General features: G+C 42.5%; 2 protein-coding genes across 10 annotated transcripts in view; both read left to right on the forward strand.

Moving 5' to 3' along the window:
* The window catches only part of usp32 (ubiquitin specific peptidase 32), a 41,167-nt gene extending 30,681 nt beyond the window's left edge, over positions 1 to 10,486 (forward strand). For all 9 annotated transcript variants that reach the window (XM_060074711.1, XM_060074712.1, XM_060074714.1 and 6 more), the window contains 6 exons: positions 530 to 650; positions 1,782 to 1,973; positions 2,708 to 2,936; positions 4,790 to 5,262; positions 6,931 to 7,023; positions 7,191 to 10,486. In XM_060074711.1, coding sequence (XP_059930694.1) covers positions 530 to 650; positions 1,782 to 1,973; positions 2,708 to 2,936; positions 4,790 to 5,262; positions 6,931 to 7,023; positions 7,191 to 7,364 — 1,282 coding nt within the window. In that variant the 3' untranslated portion in view covers positions 7,365 to 10,486. The remainder of the gene's footprint in view (positions 1 to 529; positions 651 to 1,781; positions 1,974 to 2,707; positions 2,937 to 4,789; positions 5,263 to 6,930; positions 7,024 to 7,190) is intronic.
* Positions 10,487 to 10,784: 298 nt separating this feature from the next.
* Positions 10,785 to 12,038, forward strand: tmem97 (transmembrane protein 97). The gene is made up of 3 exons (XM_060074728.1): positions 10,785 to 10,984; positions 11,134 to 11,278; positions 11,449 to 12,038. Exons 1-3 carry the CDS (start codon positions 10,871 to 10,873, stop codon positions 11,718 to 11,720), a joined length of 531 nt encoding a protein of 176 aa, XP_059930711.1. The 5' UTR covers positions 10,785 to 10,870; the 3' UTR covers positions 11,721 to 12,038.
* The last annotated feature ends 27 nt before the right edge of the window (positions 12,039 to 12,065 follow it).

The following is a 12,065-nucleotide window of genomic DNA, read 5'->3' on the forward strand; positions in this document are numbered from 1 at the left end:
CAGAAATGTCACCATGTCTTCTAATTAGTTTTTTCTTTGCATGGTCTTTAAAAGCACCAGTGCGCTATTGATTAACATACAAGTTAATCCATCAAGTAAGAATAAATTCACTTTTTTGAGTTAGCACTAATGCTGCTGTGCACTTTCATTGAAACTATGTACCATGTTTTTGATTTGATCTTAGCTTGCGTACGTCAAATCCGTGTGTCTCAATTGGAACTTAAGGGGGTCGTATTTTGAATGAGAGAACAAACACAAATCGTGGATGCTCCATGCAGCGCAATCCAATACCAACCAAACATTAACCGCAGAACAAGAACCAAAACTTAGGGGATCTGCTTTACATTTAAGCTCTACCGTAACCAGGTGTGGCTCCAAAAGCCACCCAAAGCACTTGCTTCATATTGTGTTCAGGGGGTTTTGGGTCATTGTCTGGTTAAAACTAGGAGAAAACCAAATGGTTATTGTTTGTTGCTAAAAATGTATGATTTGACTTAATGCCCAAAATAACAGTTGGTCTTTTCTGAAGGTTCTGCCGGGGCTGCGCAATAGAGTGCACAGACGACAGGGCCTCTGTGGGGAATGCTTACATCGCCGTGGACTGGGACCCCACAGCATTGCACCTCCGCTACCAGACATCCCAGGAGAGGGTGTGTAGCTTTAAATAAACCGTCCAATCTACTGCCATACATAAAGGGAATGTGTGCATTGACACCTTCATTATTGGTGTGCATTCTTAGTTTTGAAAGTCTGGCCAAAGTCGACCAGGTCACAGGTGACAGATAAAAGATTAAAAGATAAGAAGATAAAGTAGATAAATGATAAGTAGCAGCCGGGGATGGCCTTTTACACCATTTCTTTGAACCAGACAGGTGATATAAATCCTCAACCATGGACTGACTACAGACAATTTCTCAATGCATTTTAAAAACAATCTAAATCTCAGTTTAATTTAAAACAAAGCTAAGATTGGCCATTATATAACAACAATGCTCCGATGATAACGCCATATCGTTGCCGTCTGCGTCTGGTCAATATGCCATTAATATGCTCCTCAGTGTGCTTTTTATGGACTTAATAACAAAAAAAATTCCCAAGCTCAGAAAATGTACAAGTACTCAGAATGGTGCCATCGTGCGGGAATGACAGTAGCGGGTTGATGCTTCAGCTGCCACTGAGATCCGAAGCTCAGCATTTCTCTTTTTATCTCGGGTGCAGCCATCAGATGTGCCCTGACACAAAAGTCAAGCTAATTTCATTGGTTATTATTATAATGGCAGCGTTGGCCAGCCCTGTGCATACTCTGATGGAACACTTATTGAATGTGAAGCCCTATGAATATTGGGAGGGGTAAGTCTGTGTTATTACCTCGCTGCTACTTTGTACACAAAGAGGTCAATAACTTACCGGGAAAAGTGTCAAGAGTTGGTCGCACTCGCAACAGAGGGTGAATTGCATTTCTTTGTCCCGATTCTACTTTTATCAGGGAAAAGAAAAGCTGTCTCATGAAGATACGTACATATGTTTCAAGTAGCATGTGAATTTCCTCACCTCAAAATGTCTCTATATTGAGCCATTAAAAAGATGGAGGTTTGAAAAAGGTTATGTGTAGGTTAAGTGTCAGGCAGTATTTTATCTTAACTTTGTCTAACAGTGATTTATATTCTGTCATCCAAAGATATTCTACGTTCCTAAGACATTCTAAAGGCAAAACAGCCAAGAACTCCGGTCTCTGAAATACATGTATTCTTTATCTGACAAACTGTCTGCTCCCCCTGTAGATAGTGGAGGAGCACTGCAGCGTGGAACAGTCCCGCCGGGCCCAGGCCGAGCCCATCAGCCTGGACAGCTGCCTGAAGGCCTTCACCGGGGAAGAGGAGCTGGGAGAGGATGAGCTCTACTACTGCTCCAAGTGCAAGACCCATCGTCTGGCCACCAAGAAGCTGGACCTCTGGAGGCTGCCCCCCATACTGGTCAGTGGAATCATCAACTTCCACTCTGCGTGAAAGTTGTTATTCAGAACAAGTGAATATGTCTGGTGAAAAAATTATTCAATTGCAAGAGTGGGGGGGCTTTATAATGGGGACATTTTGGAAATGTTTATTTGTGATCGCCTTCTATATACATAGCAGTACATTTATTACACACCTGATTTATTTAATCAATTTAAATTAAAATTTGTAATGGAACTATTTGGATAAAAGTTCATTTTTCTGGGTAATATTCAGTCATTTATCTGTATATGTATATGATTGGGATAATAAAGGTAAGGTATATGTCACAAAGATTTATGATTAGATCTTGGGTTACAGAGGGTTATGTTTAGGTCTAACGTTATCGACAGCTAACACGGTCAACCCTGTGTTCCTTGAGTGTTATCCAACACCAAGACTACCAGCAATAAACAAGGTCAAAGGCTGATGGACTTCAATCATTCTGTGCAATGGTTGTATAGCTAAAGATGATTAGAATGCCAGCCGGTAGGTATGGCCAATTTACTTGTTTACTCAGATTGCACATCAAGGAGTAAAATCAAGAGAACATTCAGAGGGAATACTGTATAAAGAGAGTAAAATCCTGAGGTAGCCATTCAAAGTGCTGTGTTATGAGCATATCGGAGAGACAACGTGTGTTAGTGCAACACAGCTCTTGTGCGTCTACAAAATGAAACAAAAATCGTAATCAACACAGCGCTTTTCTGCTCCAGATCGTTCATCTAAAGCGCTTCCACTTCGTGAACGGGCGCTGGATCAAGTCCCAGAAGATCGTCAAGTTCCCCCGGGAGAGCTTTGACCCCAGCGCCTTCCTGGCCCCGCGGGACCCGGGGCAGCAGCACAGCCTACACTCCCGCAGCGAGGGCGAAGAGCTGCTGAGGCTAGGCGAGGACAACCTCTCCTCCATCTCTGCCCCGGCCGGCTTCTGCAACCTCCCTAAAGGTCTGTGACAGCTGCCACCACCCCCACATCAAGGGCATGTTCACTTTAGTTCCCCTCCATGGTTAGAGTCGGCTCAGCGTATGTTTACACAGCTACTGTCTCTGGTGTTGACTGAAACAAGTGCCCCGGGAACGGTTAGTTTGCAGTGAGAACGCGATCGGAATCAACTGAGGCAGCTATGGCTTCGCCATGCATGGTGAACATAATTGTGCCTATAATATCTAAGCTAAGAAAACTAAACAGATGTGGCGTTTGAATAGAAATTGACTGATGGAAATGCAGCTTCATATGAAATGAAACGCATTGTTTTTCACGCTTGGTGGTTGTTTCCACAAGCAAGGGTGAAAGGTAACCATTGTAACAAATGAGCGACAACTATAGGTGTGAAAACGCAGTCCGAAAACTTTTTTGTTTGTTTTATTTTGCGGTAGTTTGCTATTTATAAAACAACTGTTGCAGATACAACTAATACATTACTTTGTGTTGTTATATTATTACTATGATATTCTAGCTTCCCACAGTTTTCATGTTATTGAAGAGAATGACCCTCTATGTATTATTCAGTGTAGCAGTAGAGTTTCTGTTGAACTCCTAGGTGCTTTTTGATTAATTTGTTGCTTTGAATTACCCTGCAGCTGTATCATAGAAGTCTAATACCACTGCATGTTATGCCTGCTGGGACAAGCCTAGACACACCTGCAACATTTGCCATTCAGAACAGTAATCAATTCAATATGGATTGGATACTAGTTAGTAAAATTAGTTTTCAGTTCCAATCTTTATGCTGAGATAAGGCGAGCCTGTTTTAAGCATTAGGTGGGTTTTTCTTAACCTGTAGATGGCAGCATGGACTGGAGAATTTCAGAAGTTTATATTTGTCGGTTTCTCTGTAAAGGTCCCATGGCATGAAAATTCACTTTAAGAGGTTTTCTAACATTAATAATGTTACAAAATGAGTTCCCCTATCATGCCTATGGTCCCCCAGTAGCTAGAAATGGCGTTAGGTGTAGAACGAGCACCTGGTAACCTGCTCCACCATTGAAAAATTAAAGCTCAGACGCTCCGATTTCGAATTTGGCCCCATATGTCGTCATGGGCCAAGTTACCTACCCTTCTCTACTTTGCCCGCCCCGAGAATTGGAAGAACCAGAGACGTCGGAGAACCTGACGCGGTCGTCTGAGATTCATAATATCTGGAGGCGCACACAGCTTTTGGCCGTGATAATATATATATTATAATATAGATATCTATGTATAATATGATATTATTTAGATATAGAGCTCCAGGACTCCCGCCGGAGCAACTGGAGTGCTCTAGAATATTTACAGAACACGGCCAAAAGCTGTGTGCGCTTCGCCATTGCGATACATCCACTGTAAACACGAGTGCATGGTACTGTGGCTGCATGCTGCTCAGGGCCACACCCCCACCCTCCACCTTGACCTGCCTCTACGAAGCGGCACGTTTGTGGAAAGCTCATTGTGGGACTGGCTCGTAGTGGCTGTAATTCTGCACCAAGGCTGAATTTCTTGAACGTCTTCCAATCCTGCATTAAGGGCCCACTAACCTATATATAAGCATCCATAAAGTAGCATGCCATGGGACCTTTAAGATAAACATCCTTTACCTTAGCGAGACGTCCTAATATTCGCGTTTGTGTATTGCAATGAATAGTGGTCCAGCCTTGACCCTCATTGATTTCCAAATATAGCCGCAGCCTTACGTTGTTCAAAAGCAAAACAAGAGCAAAGAGTAAAGAGTACTCTCTTTGCTCTTGGAAGAAAAGCAGAACAGATTCTAATCTAATCCCCCCCCCCCCCCCCCCCCCCCCCCATGTTTCCGGTCCCTTCAGCTTCTCCCGCCTCAGACAGGAAGTCGTCCCCCTCGCTCAGCAGAACCAGCAGCCCCTCCGGCAGCCCAAAGACCGGCACCGGCGGCCGTAAACAAGGCCGGCTCCGCCTCCCCCAGCTGGGCAGCCGGCACCGCCTCTCCAACAGCAAGGAGAACCTAGACGCCCAGAGCTCCAGGGAAGGGGCCAACCATGAGGCCCGGGAGGACGAGGCGGAGTCTGCCTTGGGGTCAGGGTCGGATACTGGCCCTAACCCGGGACCGTGCGGTGACGCGAGGGGCGCCGCCGAGGCTTCATCCGCCACAGCGGCCTCCGCCAACCAGTGCGAGCTGACGCTGGTGAACGGCGAGGGCGCGGAGAGCACCCTGGAGCCCACGTCGGACTGCAGCACGGAGAGCGCCGTGGACTCTGAGGGCTCCCTGCTGCAGCAGGGGGACGGAGCGCTGGAGGCCATGTACAACCTCTATGCAATATCAGTAGGTGTCCCCAGCGCACCGCACCCCCACCAATACACCAGGCTGGGGTCTGTCCGCCGTCGGAACGTGGGCTGAAAGTCGTACCGGACGCAAGTCGTTTAGGATTTGATGATGTTGATATTGATACACTTCAGAGCCTTGATACTTTTTTAATGATTTCAGTATTTTCTTTTTATGAATTCTTAGAAAAGATGAAGGTTGGTCAACTCTTTCCGCCGTCTCCTTTAGGTTATAGGGGACTTTGTTGTTTTAGGGTGCACTCACACTAGGCCATCTGGCCGTGGCCGTTGGCCGTTTTCACACCTAACCGTGCTCAACTGGCCCCATTGTTCTCTGGCCTGTAGGGATGTGTCGGTCGCGACCGATTCGTTACAACGAACGAATCCCGAACGTGAACGACAAGAACTGGTTCCCCAAAACAAGAAGAACTGGTTCTTTGATTCTTTTTTTTAAACATAAACCAAAAATATGGTCACGTAAATAAAATATATGTTCGACGGCGGTACCGTCAAATATGCGCGCTTTCTGTCTGACGTATCTTGGGTCATACCATTCGACGTGGGGCCACTCATATATCCCCCTACATTTTTTCGAAAATAGACTTGACCTCCATCTGTTAATTGGATAAACGCATTTCCCAATCCCAGGAGTCTTTGCTCCATTCTACATCAATTTAAGAACAAACAAAGAAATTAAACTGCAGTTCGTATTTTTTATTTATGACCATGAGAGTTCTGTAATGCCTGAACAATGAAGAATTAAATGTAAAGTAAAATAAAATTATAAATGTAAAACCATGAATGAAATATAGAGTAAGCAAGTGGTATAAATATTGGTGGGACGTTCGGTTATACTATATAGCAGGCATCTCCAAACGGCGGACCGCGGTCTTGACGGTCCTATCCGGACCCATGACCAATTAAAATATATATATATATTAATAAAAAGTTTTTTTAATTTTTATTTTTTTTAAGATGTAATCTGACGTAACGAACGAATCAAAACGACCGAATCAAATAAACGAATCGTTATAGTGAACTGAACTGAAAGAACTAGTTCCCGGAAAAGAATCATTTTGCCCATCCCTACTGGCCTGCACTCACACTAGGCCATCTGGCCGTGGCCGTTGGCCGTCGCAACTGTGGCCTGGCCACGGTAGGCTCTTGTAGATACGTCATCACGTCACACGTCAATAAATTCTGCCGCCAGTCAGAGTTTTAACAACAATGGACAACAACACAGAGAACACACCAACAGTTGAACCGCTTGACCCCATGTTTACCGTTTAATGGGAAAGAAGGCTCGTCGTCTTTATTATGTCCATGGTCGTCGCATGGACTATACGTCATCCAGCTCAGGTTGCGTAGCTGTGCGTGTGCGTGTGTCGGCTCATAAGCATCTGTACCGTGGCGGGCCCGTACCGTAGCAGCACACCTCTCCCAAGTGGCCAAATTGGCCTGGCCTGGCCAGACTGGCCACACTCACACTGGCAGATTTGAGCACGGTTAGGTGTGAAAACGGCCACGGCCAGATGGCCTAGTGTGAGTGCACCCTTATCTTGCTGTTTGTTACACAATAGTATGGTGTTTAATGAATACACATAAGTAAATAATGTGTTTTTATAATTGTGGTAATGGTAATTTGCATTGTTTTTCTTATCTTCCCCAGTGCCACTCTGGAATAATGGGAGGTGGCCACTATGTTACCTACGCCAAAAACCCCAACAGGAAATGGTACTGTTATAACGACAGCAGCTGTAAGGTAAGGAAATCTACTCTCTTCATCGTTTCATTTATTTAATATCCCTTTGGCTTAGGTTTCCAGTAGGAGCTAGCGAGTTATTTCACATTTTCGAGACATTGTATGCAATTTGACTGCCTGTGGCTTCTTCACAAGGAGACTCTATATTGTTCCCTTTGCACTTCCAGGAATTGCGCTCAGAGGAGATTGATGCAGACTCCGCCTACATCCTCTTCTACGAGCAACAGGGGGTGGACTATTCCCAGTTTCTGCCAAAGACCGATGGCAAGAAGATGGCTGACACCAGTAGTATGGACGAGGACTTTGAGTCGGACTACAAAAAATACTGTGTCCTGCAGTGATATCACAGTAGTCTTCCATTGCCCGAAGCAATGTGCCAGATCCATCATTATGATTTACCCCTTCAACTCACTGGCCAGTGTATGAGTAGAGAAAAAAATCTCACACTGCATAACAAACTAAAATAATGGGGTCAAACGTCATGGAACAATGGATCCTTAGTTGGAGGATGCGCTACAGCACTTGAAGTTGGGGATGAAAAATAGAGAATTTATAGTAAACGTTTGTATTCCGGGTGAAAGCACTAAACTGGTGCACTTTACTGAACCCAACATACATGAAATCCATTTAATTTTAAACAGGCAGTCAATGCCAAGCATTTAGAAAAGTAACATATTTGCATACAAACGCATTTCTGAATGTATGTCAGTATGGCCAACACATGACCTAATGCGGTTTCCTGTGCATTCAACTCTTTGCCATCCGGATGAAGAGCAAAAGGTAAGTTATCATGCAAACGGTGTGGTACTTTCAGAGAAGGTTCACAACAAGAACGTTGAAATTCTGTATCTAGTATAAAGTCACATTAATATTGGATACTGTCTTGAAATGGTTTCCTCCAGATGCTCTCTGATGTAGCTAGGGTCACTAGGACAAAAGATCACATGCTACCTCATCAATATCTGCAGTCCATTGGCCAACCATCATCTAGTAGCAGTTTGTAACAGTATTACCACATTTGTAGCATGTAATTACCAAATACATGCATCCTTTCAAAAATAGCTCCAATATTGGAAAAAACATTTGGACAAAGTTTGCATGAATCCGGCCCTCTTAAACCACTGCAAATACCTCGGTTTTGTGCAATTGGCAGGCGTATCCGAAAAAATATCCAATGATAGACTCTTGGCTTTTATTTAGCACCTTTTTAGAGCTGGCTGGACCGGTGCCATAGTGTACGATTTCCGAAGACAGTTTAGAAAATGAACCATCAATGTTGGTTATTTTCCCTTTATTTTCCTCATTCAACCATTTCATAATTTTTTTATAGAATTTATTTTCTTATAGATTCAATATCTTAAAGAAGTCATACTTTGTGTCATACAGTATGCTCCCATTCCAACTGTTTAAAATTAAAGAGAATAGAATCACCTATCAGGGTTAGTTAATTAGTCTGCACTCATAATGCCATATTGTGAAGAATACTGCACTGCTTCATATGCCTTAGCTGCCAGAGCAACGTTTGGCTTTCGGAGCACTCGCACATTAGTACATTTTCTCCAAGCAGTTAACATTGCCATTCATATATGAGGGCAACCTCTCTTCCCCGCCCTTCCCCCCTCTGCATTTCTCCACCTGTCTAGGTAGTTTTAGAATAATGCTGTGCTCATAAGATCCTTTAAATAGTATTCAGTTAGTGCCACTCTATTGAGAGACACTATCGAGGTGTGGCGACAAGATGAGGTTGAAACAGTAACCAGGTTTTAAGCCAAACCAGACATGGGATGTTGCATCTCTATTCAAAAACTGAAAATCCAGTGACCTGTGTGTCATCAGCGTTCATGATTCCCCTGCCACTTTTTGTGTTTTCTCACTCATGATTTTGATTTACTGCACCTAGCCAAGCCACTCGCCAAATAACATAAGACGTCTGTCTGGGATTTGTGTAAGGAGCCAATGCCCAGTGTCCCAAGACGGCCAACACTGGACCCATTTTATTATTATCATTTTAAGCAGTACAACTTTCAATTAATTGTATTTATGTTTTACTCGAGTCAGGTTGTTGTGCTAGATACCAATACATTTGCCTAGTGGTTAATTGGCGACAACGGAGAATAGCAAAGGAATTGACACCACAGTATCAAAGGCGAATGCCGTTATTAAAGATTCACATATTTATTGCTGAAGGTGAAATACTTTGTATCTTAATACTTGTAATTTGTATTATCTGATACTTTTAATGGATGAATTATTCCCCAGCCAGCTGTGTTTTGGATCGTTATGATTTGCTCTTTCCCTGCACCCGTTTCACTGTTATTTCACTGTTATCACAATTTCAGATTTCCACCTCATTCAAACATTTATTTGATCCATTGCACCACCTGCTGTTGTGGTTGTTGGAGATATTCAGTCCTAATAATTTGATCCAAATATCCAGTCTCATATAATAGTTAATACCAACGCTTAAGACATCACTTGGTTTATCCAGGTTTATCTGCTTTTTTGAAGCTGAACTCCGGTTTTCAAAAGTTAGCAAAGGATCACTTTTCTGTCTTGTCTCCCACACGCCATCTAATGTATTTAGCTGCTTTATTTATTTTTAAAGAGGGCTGTGGTGGATGATGGCAGGACTGGTCGTATGTAAGCTTGTTTTCCCCCTTGTTGAGAACATGTTTGTCGAACAAATGTTGATTGCGCTGTCATTGTAATGTATCCAAGCCTGTTGTTTGTCTTTACTTCTCCATCGTATCATGCAAATTGTGAACATGTCTTGCTGTCCAAATTATCTGACTAGGTAAGGTTGTGGGTAGTGGCTCAAAGGGAACATTTTAATTTAGTATTGTCTTGACGAAACCAATGTTGCTTAGCTTGGATTTTGAAGGTGAAATAACAGTCTATCAAGAATGATTTTACAGTGATGTGCTCTGTTATTTTCTTATGCTCACTGAAAACCTTTTGATTGGCAGAAATGCTAACAAATTATTTAATATTGTGTTACATTTCCCAAAATCTGGGAATTAAGGAAAACTCCCAGTGAGATTCTATATTCAACAAAGGAGAAAGATAAATGTAAAATTCGGACTTGTAGAAGACTTAAAAAACACTAAAATAATGTTTATGTCATTGCCAAAAAAGTCAAATGAAAAAAATTGAAGCACTGGCTACAGTGCAGTCTACTACTGAACCATCTATTGTCTGTAATCTTGTTTTATTTAAGTTAATTTCCTTTGCTTCTGATGTGTTAATTTAAATCTTTTTTTGTAAGGGGGTTGTTGGAAAGAAAGTGGCATTGCACTGATATTGAACATGTACATAAAAAGTGTTTGTAAATTAGCCAATTAAAAACCTATGTATTTGAATATGAACTGTACAAAATACTGTACTTGTAGTTGTATATGGAGTGATACTATTGATCTGTAACAAATACCAAGGTAACAAATTAAATTCTGCTGAAGAAATGGAACAGCGCTGTCTCTGTCATGATTTTGATCTATTATTGTTTGGCCTACTGACTGTCCTTCATCTGACCAAGCTATATTTGGACATAGGCAAGCAAGGGAAGAACTGTTGGTTAATAAGCTTTACTTAATTTCTTCTTCACAACCAAAAAGCAGACCATAACAGCAATTTTAAAGAACCTATTGGTTTAGATGTTCTACATGTGCAATTGGTCTCGGGTCGAAGGGGCGTGCCACATGGTCAAGCCTCTCTTTCAGACACACCCCCGTACGAGACGATAACCAATCAGCGGCGACCTGGCGGTTCACGCGTTTTTACGACACGACGAAGGCGTCTCAACATGTCTTTCCACTACTGTCAATTTAGTTGTTTGCTATAGTGTGCAATCATGGGCATTCGATTATTAGAATACATATTCTTCTTCTATTTTGCATCTCATATTCCCATTACACTATTTATCGATTTACAGGCGCTGCTACCTGATCAAGTGTATCCGAATGTGGTGAGTGGGACATATTAGGCGACTTTGCTTGTCAGTTAGTGTGATCGATGTTGTAGTAAGTTCTATATTAGTTTGGCGCATTTAACATGTTGTCAAACATTTGATTCCCTGACAATATTGAATTCACATTAACAACCTCGTTCCGACAGCTGAAAGATCTTCTCAGGTGGTATGCAGAAGAGTTCAAAGATCCCATGGTTGTGGATCCGCCGACCTGGTTTAAGTCATTCATCCTGTGCGAAGCCTTGGTCCAGATGCCATTCTTCCCCGTGGCTGCATATGCTTTCTTTAAAGGTAGGTGACGCAAAATCGAATCTCGTGCAAAACCGTATATAGGCCTACTTGCGTAGGGACCCTTGTGTAGTTCATTGATATGCTACTCAATGACGGCCACTAGTGGAGAACAATACATTTTGAACAGGGTCATCTTTATACAGCTCATTTGGCCCGTTCTTCGTTTCCAGGTGGATGCAAATGGATCAGGACTCCGGCTATCATCTATTCCACACACGTGGCTACCACCTTGGTCCCTATTTTGGCGCACGTTCTGCTGTTCCCGTTCCCCCTGAAGCCCCACGCGGGCCCACAGACCTCCAAAGAGCGCTTGACCCTCGTGTCCATATATGCCCCTTACCTGCTCGTACCCTTGATGTTGCTGTTTACCATGCTCTTCTCTTCCACATACAATTCAAACTCCAAGGTTGGAAACAGTTCTGCTAAACTCAAGAGACAATAGGCTTTTGTTTATATTGTCTTTCTGAATGAATGTATAGCCTATACGGTAAAAGGATATGTTTCTACACTGTTAACCTTACCGTGAACAACACAATATTCTGTAATTACAATAGGCTATGTTTCATAAAATGTGTCTTGAAAGTGCTGTTTGACTGTCGCCATATTAATGTAATGGGCACTACAACACAAACCCTAAACGGAAACACCATAAATGGCCAACAATATTTTTTATTTCTTAAGATTTAACAGAAATATGAATTTAATATTTTGTGATATTATTTTAGACAACATTGAGTTCCTCAATAAATCGTTGCCAACATGTTGCCAAATCTTTCACATATTCCTT

This window comes from Gadus macrocephalus, chromosome 16 (assembly GCF_031168955.1).
Source record: "Gadus macrocephalus chromosome 16, ASM3116895v1".
In the NCBI taxonomy this organism is placed as follows: Eukaryota; Metazoa; Chordata; class Actinopteri; order Gadiformes; family Gadidae; genus Gadus; species Gadus macrocephalus.